Source organism: Symphalangus syndactylus, chromosome 8 (assembly GCF_028878055.3).
Source record: "Symphalangus syndactylus isolate Jambi chromosome 8, NHGRI_mSymSyn1-v2.1_pri, whole genome shotgun sequence".
Lineage (NCBI taxonomy): Eukaryota > Metazoa > Chordata > Mammalia > Primates > Hylobatidae > Symphalangus > Symphalangus syndactylus.
This window is the reverse complement of record NC_072430.2, coordinates 41,027,473-41,049,522: the sequence shown is the minus strand read 5'-3', so window position 1 is coordinate 41,049,522 and position 22,050 is coordinate 41,027,473. Positions and strand designations below refer to the sequence as shown.

The window sequence follows — 22,050 nt, the reverse complement described above, 5'->3', positions numbered from 1 at the left end:
TTCTTCTGACTCCTCTCACTGTAGGTTTGCTGTGCCTGTTCATGAATGGAATCATACAATATTTGTCCTTTTGTGTTTGGCTTCTTTCATTCAATACAGTGTTTTTAACATTCATCTGTTTTGTTGCTTATATTAGCAGTTCATTCGTTTTTATTGAGCAATACTTCATTGCATTAATGCACCACAATTTATTTCTCTAATGATAGGCATTAGGATTGGTTCCAGTTTTTGACTACTATGAGTACAAATTCAATGAAAATTCTTTTTTTTAGCCACATTTTTATTTCTTTTGGGTCAATACCTAGAAGTAGAATTGTCCTGTTGTGTAAATATATGTTTAACTTTATAAGAAACTGACAAGTAGTTTTCTGAAACGATTGTATCATTTTACACCCCCATCAGCAATGTATGAAAGTTCTAGTTGCTCTTCATGCTCACTAACATCTGATATTGTTGTCTGTTTGATTTTAGTCATGTTACTAGATGTAAGATGTTAGTTGCATTTCCCTGATGAGTACTGATGTTGAGAACTTTTCATTTGCTTGTTAGCCATTCACATATTTTCTTTTGTAAATTGACTGTTCCAATCTTTTACATGTTCTTAAATCTCATTATTTTTATTATTTAAATCAACAATTACCAATAGGGCATTTTTATATTTTATCACTAGAAATCCTTTGTCACATATACATACCTATATTGCAGATATTTTTCCTCAAAGGCATGTCTTGCCTATTCATTTTCTTTTTCTTAGTGATGTCTTTTGATGAGCAGAAATGTCTTGATCATGGTAGTTTTATAGTAGTCTTGAAATCAAGTGATGTAAGTTCTCTTTTTCAAGATTGTTTTGACTAATATAGATTCTTTGATTTTTCCATAATGTGGAAATCAACCTTTCCTGCCACCAGAGGTATGCTAGAAGAAAAAAGAAAAGAAAAAAAAAATCAACATGTCAGTTTCTTCAACAACAAAAACAAAGCCTGCTGGAATTTTTATTGTGATCGCTTTGAATCTGTAGATTGATTAGGGGATAGTTTCCAGTTCTGGCTACGTCTTTATCTGATCAACCTACGTGATAAAATATAAAATACAACTATTTAAAGGCACTGGAGGGTGAACAAAAGCTGATTGATACTGGAGATGAATCAACATTTGAAAGAAGGGAATTGCCAGGGGTGAGTTTTCTGGGTTTTTGTTTGTTTGTTTTCTGTTGTTGCCTTTTCACTTAAGGACAAGTCATAGTTTGCACCACATGGAGCAGATAAAACTTGCCCCAAAAATCTGCAGTCTAACTGGCTTAGTGAACTGGAAGATGGAGTTCAGGACAACCACATCTGCTGTAGAGAGAGAGACGAACTCTAGAAATGAGACATCTCCAGAAAAGGGGAGCCTAAATTCTATGTAGAAAATGTTCCCAAATCTCTGACTGACCCCTGACTAATGCATATGCAAGACATACTTCAAAGCATGCAGGTAACACAAAAAGAACTGATCTGAGCTGCAGCCCACTGAGGAGAAGAAAGAGTTGCAATTTGAGTTTCTCCAGGTTAACCATCTACTTAAAACACATACACACACATTCTTTAGAGTGACATAATACAATCCAGTCTCTACAACGTATCATTCACAATATCCAGGATACAATATGAAATTATTCAATGTAGGAAGAAATAGGAAAATATGACCTATCCTCAGAATAAATGGTAATCAATGAAGACCAATCCTTAGAAGGCCCAGATGGTAGAATTAACAGACAAGGATATTAAAGTGACTCTTATAACCGTGCACAAGGATGTAAAGGAAAATATGCTTTAATGAATGAAAAATACAAAATATTGACCAGGTGCGGTGGCTCATGCCTGTAATCCCAGCACTTTGGGAGGCCGAGGCGGGCTGATCACCTGAGATTGGGAGTTCAAGACCAGCCTGGCCAACATGGCAAAATCCCATCTCTACTAAACATACACAAATTAGCTGAGTGTGGTGACACATGCCTGTAATCCCAGCTACTTGGGAGGCTGAGGCAGGAGAATTGCTTAAACCCAGGAGGCGGAAGTTGCAGTAAGACGAGATCATGCCACTGCGCTCCAGCCTCTAAAGTACAAGAGTGAGACTCCATCTCAATAATAATATAATAATAAAGACAGATTTCCAAATGGAAATTGTGAAACTGTGAAAAACAATATCTGAAATACAGAATAGACATTCTAACAATATTGAGTCTTCCAGTGAGTCAACATGGTATATCTTTGTACTTATGTAGGTTTTGTTTAATATTTTTCATTAATGTTCTGTAAATTCAGTGTAGTGACCTTATGTATTTTCTATTAGATTTATTCTTAGGTATTTGATGTATTCTCATGATATTATAAGTTGTATTGCTTTTTTTTTGAGACAGAGTCTCTCTCTGTTGCCCAGGCTGAAGTGCAGTGGCACGATCTCAGCTCACTGCAACCTCAGCCTCCCGGGTTCAAGTGATTCTCCTGCCTCAGAATCCCCAGTAGCTGGGACTACAGGCACCTGCCACCTCTCCTGGCTAATTTTTGTATTTTTAGTAGAGACGTGGTTTCACCATATTGGCCAGGCTGATCTCAAACTCCTAACTTTGTGATCTGCCCACCTCAGCCTCCCAAAGTGCTGGGATTACAGGCATGAGTCACCGCGCCCAGCCGAGTTTTATTGCTTTTTAAAATTTCATTTTCCAATTGTGTATTTCTAGTATATAAAAGTATGATTTCATTTTGTTTATGGACCATGATTACTGCAACTTTGCTACATTTATTTATTAGTTCTAGCGTATCTCTGTAAAGTTTATAAGATTTTCTATGTAAACAATCATCTGTCAATGAATAATATCTTTTTTTCTTGTCTTAAACTGGCTAGGTCATCCTTTACTGCTGTTGAATAGAAATGTTTTCTAGTTTACTAAGAGTGTCTGTCAGGAAGTTGGTGTTGAATTTTGTCAAATGCATTTCATGTCTAACAGTATTAATATATGACTTTTCTTCATTCTCTTAATGTGGTGAATTATATGATTGACTTTTTTTCTAAAGTTACCCTTGCATTCCTATGGTAAATGCCACTTGGCCATGATATATTATCCTAGTATATCTGATTGGTTGATTCATTAGATAGATAGATTTTATTAACTAATACTATGTTAAAGTTTTTTTACGTATCTGTGTTCATCAGGCACATTGGTCTGAAAAGACCAAAAGAAAGTAATTTTTTTTTGTACTGTCTTTGTCAGATTTCTGTATTAGAGATATGCTAACCTCATAAAATGAGTTGGGAAGTTTTTTTTTTTTTTATCTGCTCTTTTTTGAAAGAGTTTGTGAAAGGATGGAATTATTTCTTCTTCTTTCATAGAATTCTTTTTTTTTTTTTTTTTGTGGGGAGGGGGAGAAAAGAGTCTTACTCTGTCGCCCAGGCTGGAGTACAGTGGCACAGCCTCCGCTCACTGCAACCTCCGCCTCCCAGGCTCAAGCGATTCTCCTGCCTCAGCCTCCTGAGTAGCTGGGATTACAGGCACCAGCCACCACTCCCGGCTATTTTGATATTTTTAGTAGAGATGGGTTTTCAACATGTTGGCCAGACTGGTCTCGAACTCCTGAACTTAAGCGATCCATCCACCTCGGCATCCCAAAGTGCTAGGATTACAGGAGTGAGCCACCATGCCTGGCATAGAATTCATTTTGAAATCATCCGGGCTTAGAATTTTCCTTCTATGTAAGAAAATATTAAGGTTTTTAAAAAGGTTTGATTACAAATTAAATTTTTAAAATATGTATTACAGCAGGTCTGTGATTCTCAAAGTGCTGTTATTGGACCTGGGGGCTGTGGAGAGGTTGGGAGGAGGGGGGATCCTCAGGACCCTTTGAGGAAGGCAATAGAGTCAAACATTTTCATAGTGATACTAAAACATTTCTTTTCTTTTTTTTGAGACGGAGTCTCGCTCTGTCGCCCAGGCTGGAGTGCAGTGGCGCAATCTTGGCTCACTGCAAGCTCCACCTCCCGGGTTCACGCCATTCTCCTGCCTCAGCCTCTCCGAGTAGCTGGGACTACAGGCGCCCGCCACCACGCCCGGCTAATTTTTTGTATTTTTAGTAGAGATGGGGTTTCACCGTGGTCTCGATCTCCTGACCTCGTGATTCGCCCGCCTCGGCCTCCCAAAGTGCTGGGATTACAAGCGTGAGCCACCGCGCCCGGCCGATACTAAGACATTTCTGCTTTTTTCACTGTGTTGACATTTGCACCGATGGTACAAAAACAATGATGGGTTTTGTAAAACTGCTCGTGCCTTAGCACAGATCCAGGCAATGGCACCAAACTGTAGTAGAAGTCACTATATTCTTGACCACCATAGCATTTTCACTTGAAAGAAATGCCAGTGCTACTTAAGAGTATCCTTCATAAGCAGTAATAATTATTTTCTTAAACTCAGCCCTAGAGTGTATATCTTTTTAATATTCTGTCTGACAAAATAAGATGTACACATAAAGCAATTCGGCTGCTTAGTGTGTAATAGTTGTCTCAAGGAAAGGCATTTGTGACCCTGAACTTGAAAGAGCATCTGATAGACAAACTAGGGTTATTTGGATTTGGATATTTGGCAGTCGTTTGCTCAAAAGTAAACAGTGAGCCTATCACTTCAAAGAATACAACTGACAGTATTTGTTGTCAATGATAAAATTACAGCTTTTCAGGAAAAGTTTGACTTTTGGAAAACTTGTATCCACCACTGTGAGTTTGACATCTTCCTAATACTTGAAGATTTAAATATCTGTACATTTCACAAAGTGCCATTGAAGTGAATAGACTTTCTTGTAAAGAAATAATTTCTCCCCAGAAAGCACCTCCTTCATGGCCTTATAGTGCCTGTCATCAGAAGCACCTTTGGCATTTTAAGCAGCACACATTTTCTTAATACAAGATTATTCCTTTCATTTCTGGATATTTAACACCCCAACCTCCACCTATTAAATGTCAGTGACACCTCCATCCCCATCATTGTGACAATTGAAAGCACACTCACAGTTGCAAGCACCATCAAAAAGAGCAAGGGCATCCTTGTACATGGTAGCTTGTGTTTGGCTGGACTTGGGTGGAGGAGGCTGGGAAAATGGACCGTGGAATAACCCTCTGTACAAGTGTCACAGTCCTCTGCATATCTTTATGGAGAGTGCAACTTCCGTTGAGATTTTGCTTTACATTTTTCAGATTGCCTCCAAGTTCCCTAAAACCAGTATCCATTTGATGGAACAGATATTAAACCAGAGGAAAAGTATAGCTCTTCAATGTTTATTGGCTGGAGGTTGCAGGTATGCTGCAGGAAGGGCAGTTGTAGAGAAAAACATTTCATCCTGCAGTGCAACAGTACAATATAGAAAGTAAGATAAAGTTCTAAATGGATAGGCTAATAAGAGAATGTAGCATTTAGAACAACTTGCAATATTGTTGCCTATTTGCTACATATGTAAAGGGGAAATACAGCATAATTCACTTTGAATCAGATGTTAAGCACAGAGCCTTCCCACAGCTAATTCTCTTGGCTCTGTATACTCTGTTGTAGAAGTAAAGTAAATCAATTAGAAGATATTTACAGGGCCTGTGTACACTATTACGTTTTAGCATTGAGCAAGGAAAAACACTAAATTTTGGAGAGAATGATTGAACCTCAAAATTTTTGGTAGGAGTAGAAAACATTATTAGAAAAATAGAATTCGTTGAGGTTCAAGAATGGGATGGAATTTTGGATTGAAATGGAAAGTATGAGATGCCTAGAAAGGGGTATTTAGATATATAAACTTGGGCACCAGAAATCAAGGAAAGGCCAAGTTATGGTACACCTGGCCTCTGCTGTGTCAATCATTATAGCACCTGCATACTGCAAACCCCAAGGCTTGTGCTTTAAGTGTGAGATACCATGGGCTGAGTAACACCCACTGTAACTCAAAGCAAGCAAGTTTCTCGTGGCACTTAATTACATTACACAGCTGAGCATTTCTACCCGCACCCAGTGTTGCACTGTAAAAATTCCTGCCTCTTTGCTAAAAGCCTCTACTTGCTTGAGAAACTTCCTTTTGTGATTTGTAGACTGGGCTTATGTTACTGATGAGATTAAAAACAGATTTCATTATAAAAGTTTATGATGTTCCAGTCCTTTCAATATGTGTGCAGTTGGAGGAACACATCCTTTCTTATCCATAATTCCTTATTTGATCTTCTCTTGCCCACTATCCTACCGTTTATATATCCACAGACCCCCCCCCCCACCTTATATTCACACACCTGCAAACCTGTCCATGATCATCCCCACATAAAGGGGCCTGGTTTGGTTTCAGACTTTGATTTCTGATACACAAGAAGGCATTAAAGTGAATGTCTCCTGGGGATATTTGTTATTAAAACAGCTTTTAGCAAATTAACCAATGTAGCCAGTGAGATGAATTCTGATGTAAGCTTCATGGTTATATAAATCCTGTAAAATCTAATCACTGAGTCTAGATTGCTTTCTGTAGCTAGAAACTTCTGTAACCAGCAAAGCAGGAACGAAAGCAGAATCACTGTTGATGGGCTTTCTGAACTTTAGTCCAGTTGTAACTAATAATTTCCTTCTAGATTCAAAGCAGCACCTGCCCTAATTGGTGTGGAAATCTCAAGGTTAGCCAGCTAAAGCAGTTTCTTCTTTTTCACCTGTTTCTTTTCTTTGTATTCATTTGTTCACTGGATCAGCCCACTCCTGCCTTGAACCTAGATACCTTTCTTGGCGGCTCCCCCTTTCGTTCACAGCTCATTCTGTTCCTTTAGTTGAGCCAGTAGCTATTCAGTAGTTTTGGCTGTTTTATCTTCAGTAAGCTTTTCTCTTCCCTCACTAATGAGAAAAGAGATAATAGGTTCCTCAGGCTCCTCCTTTCCTAACGATGTCATCCTGTTTTACTGTCACTCAGCACCCTGCTTTGTGAATAATGTTAACATTTCACTAATGTATTGAAGTATTTATTTATATTTGATCAGTGCTCACCATATTTCTCCATACCTCTAGAAGTCTCTTGGGAAAGATCATGCCCTTTAACTGTCTGATAACATGCACACTGAGGCACTTCAAGAAGGATCACTGGAGATCAAATGTCGTACTCAGAAAACTTAATAGATAAGCTCTGAGCTTTTTGGTGTGTTCTCCAAGAAGATTAGCAGATGGTATACAATTGAGCAACTGAACTGTGGGAGCCAAACTGTGGGAGGAGATGAGTAAGGGATGTGACATATCAGAGGTGAGATTATGGGATAGAAAGCCTTTCATCCATGGGCTTCAGAATACAGTTCACAGACTTACCCTTAACGAGAGATTTGGAAATCTCTCTGAGAGTTGGGAAACCAAAGCAGAGGCCCGACCAGGTTGTGAGGGAGGGCACAGGCAACAGAGGAGCATGGATTTCTGAGCTTGGCAAACATTTCACTTTGCTCCCTCCGTCAGTGCTCTGTTGAGTCATCAGGACCCAGGCTACAAATAACCCCACATGGCTTTTAGGTGAGGACTCTGGAAGGTCTGTGTAGCCTCACTCCAGGGTTGCTACACCTCTGTCATTGAAATGATTTTAATGACAAAGGAAAGAATAACACTGATTTAAATCACTATGAATACTTTTCTTAATTTAGGCAGCCTTTCATTTTTCTAAGCCCCCTTAATCAGGGTTTGGAGCAAGGTTGTTCATTGTGAAAGTCTTATGTTTCTTCTATGTCCAATTTTCTTGTCACTGTACCTAAAAAGGAAAAGAAATACAGTGTAATTAAAGACGGTCCCAAGAAGAATAACCACAAGTGTTAAGGAGATGGAAGGGCTGACAAAAGTGTTCTCAAAAGAAATGAGACCTTTGGAAAATCATACTAAAATATATTTAGCATAAAATTTACCATTTTAACCATTTTAAAGTGTACAATTCAGTGGCATTTAGTACATTTATACTGTTTTGCAACTATTAGCCACCATCTGTCTCCAGAACTTTGCCATTATCCCAAACTGAAGCTCTGTACTTACTGAAAAATGACTTCCTATTCCCTAATTCCGTAGCCCTTGATAATTACCATTCTACTTTCTTTTTTGTGTGTGTGGTTTTCTTTTTAATTATCTTTAGTCTTGTGATCACACGTAATTTTAAAATTTGTATATATCTTCATTACTTTAATCCTTTGAAGTTGGCAAAAGCACCATTCCCAATCACAGATACGTAGTTCTACAGTTTTATGTTTCTGAATAGCTGTTTAAGGACAATCCTAAATTATAACTTAGTTTGACTTAGATTGTAAAGAATTCAAGAGTGAAGTTTAACTTGCTACTATTTTAAAAGCATGTGACCTTATAGATCTATAAGATGTGAGAGGTGTTGAATACATCTTTAATATTACACATAAACCACACTAAAATGCCTTTCAATAAGTAAAAGGAACCATTTTAAATACAGGGAATTATAATTAGATTGGCATAGTTAAGGCCAAAACTATAGACATTGCTCCCTTATTTATCTTCAACCCTTACCTTTAAGAGGCAAATGAACACAAAACAGAGGTGAATCTTGCTTGGTTCCAAGACAGTGAAGGAATTTCCCCAGTATTTAAATATATTCACATAACCAGTTATATAAATCTAAATATAAAACCAGTCTCCAGTAAGTTTTAAGATGGCACTCACCATCTTTGTGAAAAGTTGAACATTACTAATGAAGTCTAATCATATCTTTAGAAGGGGTAAACAGTGTTACCATTTACTGAATTGGAATTACTATTAAAATTAAAAAACTGAACATATTCATTTAACCACAAGCCAGTCTTAGTTTTAAATCAGGACTGCCCAACAAAATATTCTGTCAGTCATTCATGATCTGAATTCTGGTGTATGAGATCTATTAAAGGATGGCCCACATAAAAAAGTCATGAGACATTTCTGTTTTGTAATAAATAAAGCAGTGGCCAGTTATTACTCATTAGTAGCTTTTTTTGAGATAAGCTATTAAGTCTGCCCTTTCTTCCTTCTTCTTAATGCCGACAAAGATCATTTTTGTTCCAGGGATGTACTTCTTGGGATTCTCCAAGTACTCCATCAGGGTATCCTCTCCCCAGGTGATGCCTTTGTTCTTATTGGCGGCTGTGTAAGAGTATCCAGGGGCCTGACCTGTCTTCCGCCCAAAGAGACCATGGAGATTTGGCCCAGTCTTGTGCTTGCCTCCCTTTTCAACGGTGTGGCACTGGGAACACTTCATAATAAAAATCTTCTTGCCTTTCTCAACATCACCCATATTTAATTCTCTTTTGAGTCACTGGCGCAATGAAGACTCCCGCTCTAAAGCCGGACCTCCCCACTCTCTCACCGTTCTACTTTCTGTCTTTAAAATTTACCTAGATAGGTACCTCACATAAGTGGCATCATATAATATTTGTTCTTTTGTGACTGACTTATTTCACTTAGCATAATATCTTCAAGGTTCTGTACATGTGCTGCAGCATATGTCAGAATTTCCTTTCTTTTTAAGCCTGAGTAATATTGTATGTAGATTCATCTGTTGATGGACATTTGGGTTGTTTTCACCTTTTGGCTATTTTGGCTATTTTGCACAATGCTGCTATGAACATTGCTGTACGGTCATTAGTTTTGATTTCAATTCTTTTCTGTATATATCTACAAGAAAAATTGCTGGATCATTTGGTTATTTTGTGTTTCACTTTTTGCGGAACCCCTGAAGTGTTTTCCACAGTAGCTGTACCATTTTACTTTCCCACCAGCATTGCACAAAGGTTCCAGTTTTTCCACATCCTCAGCAACCCTTGTTATCTTCAGGTGTTTTGTTTTAATAATAGCCAGCCAAATGGGAATGAAGTAGTATAAATGGGGTCTTTTCTACTGGGAAAAATGATCTGAGAGGGGAAATGTAGGAGGCTATAGTTGTAAAGACTTCTGCTAGGAAGTACACAGACATGGTCACCAGAATCTAGAATTTGGGGCTGGGTGCAGTGGCTCACGCCTGCAATCCAAGCACTTTGGGAGGCTGAGGTGGGCAGATCGCTTGAGCCCAGGAGTTCGAGACCAGTCAGGGCAACGTGGTGAAACCCCCATCTCTACAAAAAAATGTAAAAATTAGCCAGGCATGGTGGCACACACCTAGAATCCCAGCGTCTGGAGGATCACCTGAGCATGGGGAGGCTGAGGCTGCAGTGAGCTGTGACTGCACAACTGGGCTACAGATTGAGACCCTGTCTCTAAATAAATAATTTGGGAAAGGAAGATAGTCAAAGTATTTAACAAATACTATAACATAGCATAGATACTGACTATTCAAAAAGGCCACCGGCCCTTCGCCTTCCTCAGGTGTACAGATTGTCAGCCTCAGTGGGGACCACATGAGGTAAATTTGGAATAATAAAAAAAAGTGTCTTCCCACACCATTTATGTTACCCAGTGATAGGGACATAAGCTCAAATATAAACAGATTCTAAAAAATATTTAGATATTTAACTGATACGTGGTTGAGAAAAAACAAGAATTCTGTGTCATGAACCCTTTTCCTTTTGAAGTTGATGTTAGAGAAGATGATCATGCATCTGTTCCTACCTTAAGTTAGCCCCCCATCCTGCATTGGAAGCTCTCTGGACTCTTCTTGTAGGTCCTCTGGCAATCACGGGGGAATGAAATTGCTATTTCAGTTATTTTACGTCCAGCAAATATTTATTGTACATTGACTATGTGCCAGGCCTTATGATACGTGCTAGGAAAAGAAGAGAGTGCAAAGCAGACCCTGTCCTTGTCATCATGGAGCTACGGTTTAGTGGAGGAGTCAGATAATATCACACAAGTAGATTTGTAATTCCAAACTGTGCTTGGTTCCATACAGGAAAAATACCTGAGATATTTCTCTCCTTTCCTCTAGATTGTTCATACAACTACTCACTCTAAGAAACCTGCTTGCTTTTCTCTTCAGGAGCCTCCAGACAGGGGAATTTGCCTGGGAAGGAGAAGTAGAAAACAACGTGTACAGCAAGGCTACAGGGGTGGTCCCCCAGCACAAGTATCACCCCACAGCAGGCAGCTATCAGCTCCATTTTGCCCTGCAGCAACTTGAACAACAAAAACTTCAGTCCCGGCAGCTCCTGGACCAGAGTCGAGCCCGGCACCAGGTAGTTCAAGATAAGTCTTTTCCATGTGTTACATCTTCCTGCTGTTGGTAAAAAAAAAAAAAAAAAAAAAAAAAAAAAAAAAAAGTGAATGAATGAGAAATGTAGGATTAGTTTTCTAACCCCGTGCCATCCTGGCTTGGACAGCTCATGGGGAGTCTACTCTTGAGGAAAAACTGTTCTGGAGCCATAACACAGGCTTTGCTTGCAAGTGACGCTTAACCAGTGTTTGACATGGTTTTTTGTGTTTTTTCATTTGAATGCTTCTATACAAAAATCTCTATTGTGGTGTTTACCCTTTCTGTTGTATGATCTTAGTTTAGTAACCTCCCATAGGGTCTGATTCTAAGATACCTGAAAGCTTGCATTTTAAGCATCTTTATTTCTAAATGTTCTATTTTCTTGTCTTGATATACTTGGCATACATGCGTGATATTACTCATTATCTAACAAGATTTTCAAGGAATAAGTAAGTTGCAAATTCTTCTGGTGGGAAATGGACATATGTTAGCATGCAGGTCATCTATAAATGATAGCTATTCATTCAACAAATGTTTACTGTGATTCTATTGTGTACTAGCCACTGTTTTAAACAGTGGGGCTATAAGGTGACTGTACACACAAAAATCCTTGCTGTTGTGGAACTTATGTGTAGGGAGATGTTGATTCGCTACTCACTGTCTATAAAATTCCAGAAACTCCTGAGTGAGGGATCTATATAAGTATATAGCACTAATGTATTAGTATGGCCCCAATTGTAGAGAAAGGATGACCTCATCAAAAATTCAGGAGTTAAATTTTTCTTGGTGACTCACATAGATCATTAGATGATCTGTGTTCTACAGTGGGGTTATTGGAATGAATTAGTACTGATTCTATAAGCTTTTCTGACATTTGGTTATGTGAAGAAATAACTTCTTATCAGTTTGCTCTCCTGATCATTTTTTTCTTATAAAAATGTAGTACATAGTGTGCATGAGTTTGTGCAAAATTATTATTTACTCAAAGACTAAAGCAACATTTCCCAAAGGTTTTTTCCTCTAAGTAAAACAATTATTATTATAGTCTGTGTTATCTTTTCAACTACCACGCATAATAAAATGTCATTTTATTATTTCAACATAGTTCATCACTTGATCATATTTACCTGTGGTAGTATACTCTGTACATTATATTAATTCATCATAATTGAGAAATTGTAAGTGCCGGCATTTGCAAAGTAGTTCTTTAGACCATTTTTACTGGAGAAACATAAGATTTCTTAATCTGGAAAGCATAGAGTATAGCATCTCATTGTAATCACCACATCGCTTTCTGTCATGTAAAATTTTCTTCATTTGGAAAATCTTGGGGTCTTGGGGATAGTAGACACATTTAAGCCAGTTTGCATTTTCACAATTCCAGATACAAATGTATATCTTAGTTTTTTTGTTTTTTAAATCTGTGTTCTTAAATTCCTTAAAGTTTTTTAAACTTTAAACTCCCTGTCATTCAGAGTACTTGAGAATGCCAACTTAATCAGATACTGGATAGTGGAAGTATCACTGTGTAGCCTGAGGATCAAAAAACTACTTATCAGGTCCTTGGCTCATTACCTGGGTGACAGAATAATTTGTGCACCTAACCCCCGCGACACGCCATTTACCTTCATAACAAACCTGAGCATGCACCCCTGAGCCTAAAATACAAGTCAGAAAAGAAAACTCTTTGGCTCTAAGGAATCTAGACGGTTGGTACCTTTTAAACTATGCTTCAGTACCTTGAAATGGAGGATGACTGGGGAAGGAAAGGCAGTTTTGTTGATTTTCGCTTTTAGAAACTGCTTCATTTTTAAGTCCTTCTCATACTTTTGATTAGCTTCCAGCAACTCACATTCCTTTGAAAATTCAAAGTAGTGTACTACTATTCTGGTGTGGAATTTCTTTTCACTGAGGATTATACTGGTTTAGTTTCACTGAATTATGAAGTATATGGAAATTATGTTTTTTAGAAACTGTCAGAATATCTGTTTTAGCGAGGAGGCAGAACTCCCAAGAAGGGAGTTATCTCGTTCTCCTGGAGAGCAAACAGAAAATCATTCGTCATAGTTGTATATGTGTGTATAACATTATTTCTTCTCCCCCACACCCCGAACCCGTTCTTCTAAACCACAGCTGATTTAGGTAAAAATGAGTAAGGGTGAAGTTTCTGGGACTATAGAAGCGAGCTAAAGTAACTAAATTCCATTAGCTTCAAGAGTTTATAACGAATAAAATAACAAACAAGATATTAAACATTCTAACAGGAAGAATATGTAGAAACTTAGAGCACTTTATTTTAGAGGGTACTTAGAATCATTCCACAGTGGAAGCAAAGCCCTACTAGATTTTATGCCTTTGTAGCTTAGCTGTGCTAGATCTGACCATTATAGTTATCAATAAATTATTGATTGAAGCATGGTTTACATTCTCAGTGTTCTGTATTTCTGTCCTTGGGTTGCCCTTTAGATAGCAATGGCACTTTTCTGATGCACTCCTTGCACTTGGATTCATTTTTCTAAAGTGTAGGGAGCCATTGGTATAACTAACAGTGTGGTTAACTGCCTGTTTGAAAGCAGTGGATAGAATTGAAACCTGATTTACCTAGCATTCATCCATAAAAGAGGCCTGTTTATGGAATGGGATGTTAAAGGAGGCCTTATATTTATTTATCTTATATCATATTATATTATGTTATGAACAGCATCTTTCACATAGTAATCTCCTAATAATGTCTGGGAAAAGTTCATGCAGCCCTTCTCTCATTGTATACATAGGAAGTTCTCCATTCTTTTCGGCCTCCAATCAGAACACTTAGATATCCAACTTATTGAAGGTGTTAATTTCTGCTTATACTCTGATTCGGGATATGAGTTTGGAAATGGACATCTCTCAGTATTCATGGGGAATGAGCTTTGATCTTCATCTCAGTATAGCATTGTACTCATAAATCTAGCAATTGTCATATACTTAATCCACCCCTGCAAAAGACTGATCCTGTGACATGAGAGTGAGAGAGGAAAGTCACCCAGAGCCAATGGCAGAAGTTTTCAGGAACAGAGATACAAGAAACTTGGTGTGATCCAGTCCATATGATAGAGAGCATAATAAACAAAATAAGACAAAATTGAAACAATGAGCTTTTACACACTGATGGTAAAACCAGCAGTTGGAAAAACATTGTTTTAAGTCAGAGCAGAGGTCAGCAAACTTTTTCTGTAAATAGCCAGATAGTAAATATTTTAGGCCTTGCAGGCCATAGCATCTCTGTTGCAACTACTCAGCTCTGCCGTGGTAGAGTGAAAACAGCCATAAACAATATGTAAATGAATGAGAGTGGCTGTCTTTCAACAAAACTTTATGTACAAAAACAGGCAACAGGCTGGATTTGGCCTGTAGGTCCTAGTGTGCAGACCCGTAGACTAGAGTAACAGAACCATTTGAAGGGCTTGTTAAAACAATTGTTCCTCCATCCCATTTCTGATTCATTAGGTTTGGAATAACCTAATGAATAGGCAGAATCCTCCCTTTTTGTTTTAATGGTAATAGCCACCACTTAAGCACTTGCTGTGTTCCAAGCACTGTTCCGGGTTCTCTATACACATTAACTCATTTAAAAATGAATTTCAGGGCCAGGTGTGGTGGCTCATGCCTGTAATCTCAGCACTTTGGGAAGCCAAGGCGGGTGGATTACAAGGTCAGGAGTTCAAGACCAGCCTGACCAATATGGTGAAACCCCGTCTCTACTAAAAATACAAAAATTAGCCGAGCGTGGTGGCACGTACCTATAATCCCAGCTACTCAGGAGGCTGAGGCAGGAGGATCACTTGAACCCGGGAGGCGGAGGTTGCAGTGAGCCAAGATCACATGCCCCTGCACTGCAGCCTGAATGACAGATTGAGACTCTGTCTCCAAAAAAAAAAAAAGAATTTCAGGATGGTTGGGGGAAGTACAGAATCTTAAGAGTTAGGAATGATCAAACAAATCTGTTATATATTGATACAGCCCAATGCATGTCTTCTAATTCCGTCTTCCTTCTCCTGCTGTCTTCCTGCCCCCGAAGGAGAAGGCAAAAAAAACACTTTTCTTTCAGCTGAGTCGGGGACTTTCTTGGGCAACAGTGACTACTGGTGACATCAGCATGAGTAGCTCTCCATGCTGGGGTCTGTGAGGAGGGCTGCACCGGCTGTGAGGCCCGACTGACCTGATTCTAATTGCAGACATTGAGCTGATGTTATTCTTGGCGCAGGACAGAGCGATTACTCAGTAGTTTCTGTTAAAGTGATCCTTTGTTAAACTTCTGCTCCCAACCCACTCCCTGCTTCCTTCCCTCCCACTCTCTTCTCTGCCTCATCCACAGTGAAAAAGAGCCCCAAAAGCAGAAAAATTAAGGACATTTTGATGGCCAACACAGAATTGCCGAAGTTTCCTTTAACAATAATGGGAGAAAGGAGAGATTTTAAATACATCTTCTTCACTGGTTCCGGCCTCTTTCCAAACCCTTTCAATTTTTAGTAGACTTGATTTTCAACATTAGTAAATAACTCAAGGTGGGAGAAAACTGTGCTAAATTTCTCTCATCCTTCTGCCCCATCTGTTCTTTACTTCTCCCTTCCCACCATGCCCAAGTTTACCAAACTAATCTGGATTCAATAATCCTAGCAGAAACTAATGTTCCTATAACAGGCGGGACTGGGAGCAGCTCAGTGTTCACATCAAGAGGTCTTTCAGTTTGCTGGTAACATCTTGAGTGCAGTGTGTAACAAGCTTTTTGCTAATGCTATGTGTGTATATGCACAATCCCACAGGTGTGGAAAGGATTCCCATATAAACCGAACCATGTCTTGTTATTTTGCTCCTAAAAGTTCATTGCATGTGTCTAAAAAAATTCTGCCTCTTCCTGCAGGAATGAATTCTGTTTCGCCAAGCCTTCAGCTGCTGTGTGTTTGTGTTGTGGAGGAGGGGAGGGGAAAGAAAGAGAAATTCAGCAGGCACCCTGTCTTTTTCCAAGCAGCTGGCAATAACATGCTAGCTCCTCAGCGTGGCACAAAGAGCAGGCGAACAGTCTAGCCATGCAGGAGGTGTCTTGATACATCTTTATAATGGTGTATCAGAGAGGAAGGTTGGACGGGGGGCATGAGAGGGGAGGAGTGTGTGTGTGTGTGTGTGTGTGTGTGTGTGTGTGTGTGTTTAAGTTCCGGAGTGTGTGTGTGTGTGTGTGTGTGTGTTTAAGTTCTGGAGCATATTGACTCTGGAACTTAATGTCATAACCTGTTGCTTCTTTGTATTTTTGTTTGTTTGGTTGGTTTTTTTGTTCTATTTAATTTTTCCCCTTGACTTTTATCAGGAACTCATACTTAGTGTCTAGCTTTTAATTATTACTGATTTTCCTAGGACCACTTGATTTAGTAAATTTTGCCAAGCCAAACTCTTTTATTCTTATTTAATGAAAATACATAGAAAATACATGAAATAATACTGCATTCAGTTGTTTTGGAAATAGGCCACTCTAGAAAGGCTTTGGAGTCAGATAACCCACAGCTTCAGTCTTGGCCCTGTCTAGTCCATGACTTAAGACAGGTTATTCAAACTTTTAGAACCTCATTCTCCTTATCTCTAATTTGAAGATGATGATATATACCTGTGTATTATCATGATTGTAGTTCTCAGGATGTGATATTGATATTACCATATGTCAAACACCAAAGTGGCCATTTTTTTGTATTATCTCAGTGGATCTTTACAGCTGCCCTCTTATTAGCCTCATTTCACAGATGAAAAAGCATAGTATCAGTTATGTAACTTTCTCAGTGTCACATAAGTAATAAATGGTAGAATTGGGATTTGAACCCAGGTCTGTCAGCCTGCAGCATCCAAGCTCATGGCTATTATGCTATATGCTGCCTCCTGCTGCTAATAAGGCATTCAATAAACAGCAACTGTAAGTACTATTACATAAATTTTAACTTGCAATTTATACATTCAACAAGTACTTTTTTTTTTTTTTTTTTGTGATGGAGTCTCACTCTGTTGCCCAGGCTGGAGTACAGTGGCGCAATCCTGGCTCACTGCAACCTCTGCCTCCCGGGTTCAAGCGATTCTCCTGCCTCAGCCTCCTGAGTAGCTGGGACTACAGGCACACACCACCACGCCAGGCTAATTTTTGTATTTTTAGTAGAGATGGGGTTTTCACCGTAGTGGTGAGGCCGGTCTTGAACTCCTGACCTTGTGATCCACCCACCTTGGCCTCCCAACGTGCTGGGATTACAGGCGTGAGCCACCATACCCGGCCAACGAGTACTTATTGACTCCTATGAAACCATGTTTGAAAAGTTATTATCAGGTGTCTTTACCAGTCTCCTACTATTCATAAGCACCATCTCAAAAGAAAAGTTTTCCTGCACTTAGGCCTAGATGTCATCCCAATTACCTCAATTCTTAATGAAAGAAATATCTTAATAAGGTGTTCTTGGGCGTAACCATCTTGGAAATGCCCATCCTTTACCTTCCCTTGTACTTTTATTAAGTAATAGGATTAGCACCTAACAACACATGCAGTATCCTGACGTTTGTTCTAGAGGTTTGGATAGTAGGAGCACTTGTATGGGTTGTTATTAATTCCTGTGTTATTAATAATACAGGAATGATTTTTCTAATTATTATTTTGTCCTTTCAACACTGTTACTGGTAATACTATTTTAATTTTATTTCTATGATAGGTGTTTTTCAGAAGACTCCCAGGAAACATGACAGGTGTCTACAAATGTGACTACCACAGATGACATGTTTGCTTAATTCATATTATGCTTGCTTTTTCTTTTTTTTTTTTTTTTTGAGACGGAGTCTCGCTCTGTCGCCCAGCTGGAGTGCAGTGGCGCGCTCTCGGCTCACTGCAAGCTCCGCCTCCTAGGTTCACGCCATTCTCCTGCCTCAGCCTCCTGAGTAGCTGGGACTACAGGTGCCCGCCACCACGCCCAGCTAGTTTTTTGTATTTTTAGTAGAGACGGGGTTTCACTGTGTTAGCCAGGATGGTCTCGATCTCCTGACCTTGTGATCTACCCACCTCAGCCTCCCAAAGTGCTGGGATTACAGGCGTGAGCCACCACGCCCAGCCAATGCTTGCTTTTTCAATATCATAAAAGTCTGATCTTAGTGTATTATTACAATACAGACTTTCATTCATTGTGTTAACTTATTACTGATAGTAACATAAGTCCCCTGGTTATCATCATGTTGCTTTCTAAGCTGCTGCTAGGGGAATATTCTTCTGGAATCTTAGAGGAAAATGAACACACAGTAAATGCTTCCTGTGCACCAGATGTAGTCTTATCTCCATCCCACTGATGAGGAAATCCATGTTCAAAGAGTTTGGGTAACTTAGCCAAGATCACACAGCTGCCTAATTGTGGAGATAATATTTATACCATGTCAGAGGACCTCCAAAGCCCCTTTCCACTCTACCGTCCTCCCCCACGACAGAATTGACTCTTCGTTTTCTTTTTAGTTTACATACTTATCAGTCAGATAAGGCATTCCAGCATTATTGCTGCTGCACTGCTGTATACTCTCGTATACACAAATCTTTAAAAAAAAAAAAAAAAAAAAGGTCAGTGTAATCAGTTAAGATTCAGAACTCAGCTTGGTTGCTGCAGCTATCTGGTGACCAGTTTTATTCTCTTCCCTCACTCCGTGGCCTGTGGTTTGTTTCTGTTTGTAGGTATATGAGGGACTCCCAGCAGTAACTTTGTGTGAGATGATGAAAGACTTCAATCCATCCATCTGAGATGGTGGCAGCCAGGGGAAAAATACTTAATGAATATATGACAGTAAGGTCTGTGGAAGATATGCACAGTAAACCAACCATGTGAGATCCTGGGCCAAACAAAACAAATTATACATTGGAAGACAGAGACAAGTTAGATGTTTATAACCTCAAAGTTGTAAAGGAAACTTAGAGATTGCCTTTGACTAATTATTTCATTTTAGTAATCAGGACACATAAGATACAGGCACATTAGGAGAACAGGGGCCCTGATATACAAATAATTTCTTATAAGTACTAACAAATAAAAGATAAAACACACAATTGAAAATGAAGCAGAACTATCTTTAGCCAGTTGAGCTTTGTATCTGGGGTCATGGCTGATCCTTTGATGTTATCTGTATACATACTCACACTTTCACTTTAACAATAAGTAACAAACATTTGCTTACAGACAATAATTTTTTTTCAGCCTTTCCTTCTCAAGAAAGAGAAAGATCTTGGAGCAAGGTGAATGAAATTTGTCTTTATATACATCTGGCGGAAACTGGATACATTGCTATGTTTGCTTTAGAAAAGAGATATGATTTAAATAAATTTGCTTTAGATATGTTTGCTTTAAAAGGGAATCAACATAACATAAACAAGAAAGGCAGCATAGTATAGTGAGGTTCTTAAATCATACTCCATGGGTTTCAATCCCAGCTTACTACTCAGTACCTCTGCAATTATGAACAAGTTTCCTAACATTTTTTGTGCCTTGGTTTCTTCTTCTGTAAATGGTGATGATGAGGAGACACAGGTCATATGATTGGGAGGGATAAATGAGATAACCTAAAGCACTTAAAGCAATGCCTGACCCATGATAAAAGGTCAATAAAAGGCCCGGTGTAGTGGCTCACGCCTGTAATCCCAGCACTTTGGGAGGCTGAGATGGACGAATCACCTGAGGTCAAGAGTTCGAGACCAGCCTGACCAACATGGAGAAACCCCGTCTCTACTAAAAATACAAAAAATTAGCTGGGCATGGTTGCACATGCCTGTAATCCCAGCTACTCAGGAGGCTGAGGCAGGAGAATCACTTGAACCCAGGAGGCGGAGGTAGCAGTGAGCCAAGATCGCGGCCATTGCACTCCAGGCTGGGCAACAAGGGTGAAACTCCACCTCAGAAAAAAAAAAAAAAAAGTCAAAAGATAGTTGTTCTTATAATTGTGTATCACCTTTTTTTCCATTTAGGTAGAAAACATATAAATGTACCCTCTTAATAATTTTTATGTATACAGCACAGTATTGTTAACTATATGCATACTGTACCACAGATCCCCAGAACTTTTTTTTTTTTTTTGAGATGGAGTCTCGCTCTGTCGCCCTGGCTGGAGTGCAGTGGCTCGATCTCGGCTCACTGCAACTTCTGCCTCACAGGTTCACGCCATTCTCCTGCCTCAGCCTCCTGAGTAGCTAGGACTACAGGCGCCTTCCATCACACCCGGTTAATTTTTTTTTTTTTTGTATTTTTAGTAGAGACGGGGTTTCACCGTGTTAGCCAGGATGGTCTCGATCTCCTGACCTCATGATCCGCCCGTCTTGGCCTTCCAAAGTGCTGTGATTACAGGCGTAAGCCACCACGCCCGGCCCTCCAGAACTTTTTTATATTGCATGACTGAAGCCGTACTCATTGAACAACTGCCTGTTTTCCTCTTTCCCATCCAGCCTCTGACAATCACCATTCTACTTTCTGTGAGTTTCATTACCTCATGTTAAGTGGAATGGTTTTGTGATTAGATTATTTTACTTAGCATAATGTCTTCAAGATTCATCCACGTTGTAGCATATGACAGGATTCCCTTCTTTCTCTTCTTTTTTAAGGCTGAATAACATTTCATTGTGTGTGTATACACATACACATACCATGTTTTCTCTTTTTTTACTTCTTTATTTTTAGTTTTTGTGGGTACTACATACCACATTTTCTTTTTCCATTCATTCATTGATGGACAGTTAGGTTCCTTTTACATCTTGGCTATTGTGAATAATACATCAATGAACACGGATGTACAAATATCTTTTATATATTATTTTTAACCATAAATATACGTAGCATTATGATTTCAACTTGGGGGTTTTAGTTAAACCTCCCATGCCAGAAACAGAAATTGATTAAAATGATATTAAAGAAAGTATCTTAGGAGAAGCCCAAGGCTCATTAAGTATTAATTAACACATTTTTAAAACTAATAGTTACTTGAACAATTAAATATGGTATGCAAATTTGTTCATAATTACTAGATAGAGCTATGAGAAGAAAGAATGAAAAGAATGATTAATACCATGATTAAATGGTTATTCTTTATTTCTTTTTTTTTTTTTTTTTTTTTTTTTTTTTTGAGACGGAGTTTTACTCTGTCGCCCAGGCTGGAGTGCAGTGGCTCGATCTGGGCTCACTGCAAGCTCTGCCTCCCAGGTTGACACCATTCTCCTGCCTCAGCCTCCTGAGTAGCTGAGACTATAGGCATGCGCCACCACACCCAGCTGATTTTTTGTATTATTTAGTAGAGGCAGGGTTTCACCGTGTTAGCCAGGATGGTCTCTATCTCCTGACCTCATGATCCTCCCACCTCAGCCTCCCAAAGTGCTGGGATTACAGGTGTGAGCCACCGTGCCTGGCCTAAATGGTTATTCTTTAGAATACTATCTGGGTAGATTGACATGTTTGTCCAAAGGCATAAATATCTTACAAACATAAAAAGGACAAGAAACAGCATTAGCATCAATTGTGAGCTAGCTTTTCATCGGGTGCAAGTAATTCTCACAGTAATCAAAGGAATGATAAGTAAATTAATGCCTTTCAAACATGCTGATGAAATATAAACTGGTACAACCTTTCCTAAGAGCAATTTGGGAATATATGTTAAAAAGTTTTGAAACAGAAGAATAAAGAGATTTCTGATTTAGCTATTCTACTTTAAGGAAATTATTTTAAGGAAATGATCCAGCATATGTGAAAAGGTATAGATAACATGATGTTTATCACAACACTATTCTTAAAAAGCAAAATAAATTGGTAACAACCTGAATATGTGTGTGTATATATGCGTGTGTGTGTGTGTG

General features: G+C 38.9%; 2 protein-coding genes across 51 annotated transcripts in view; one reads left to right on the top strand and one right to left on the bottom strand.

Moving 5' to 3' along the window:
- The window catches only part of TTLL5 (tubulin tyrosine ligase like 5), a 296,508-nt gene that overhangs the window by 197,871 nt on the left and 76,587 nt on the right, over window positions 1-22,050 (top strand). For all 50 annotated transcript variants that reach the window (XR_010122049.1, XM_063644172.1, XM_055288714.2 and 47 more), the window contains one exon: window positions 10,971-11,166. Coding sequence is in view for 49 of the 50 variants with exons in the window: in XM_063644172.1 (XP_063500242.1) it covers window positions 10,971-11,166 (196 nt within the window). In the remaining variant the exon portion in view is untranslated. The remainder of the gene's footprint in view (window positions 1-10,970; window positions 11,167-22,050) is intronic.
- On the bottom strand, window positions 8,967-9,349 carry LOC129487637 (cytochrome c-like). Its single transcript, XM_055288734.2, has one exon. The coding sequence runs from the start codon at window positions 9,291-9,293 to the stop codon at window positions 8,982-8,984; it is 312 nt and encodes a 103-aa protein (XP_055144709.1). The 5' UTR covers window positions 9,294-9,349; the 3' UTR covers window positions 8,967-8,981.

Bases quoted from the DNA above. Each gene is read 5' to 3' on its own strand.
- LOC129487637 (XM_055288734.2), bottom strand. From the start codon at position 9,293: ATGGGTGATGTTGAGAAAGGCAAGAAGATTTTTATTATGAAGTGTTCC.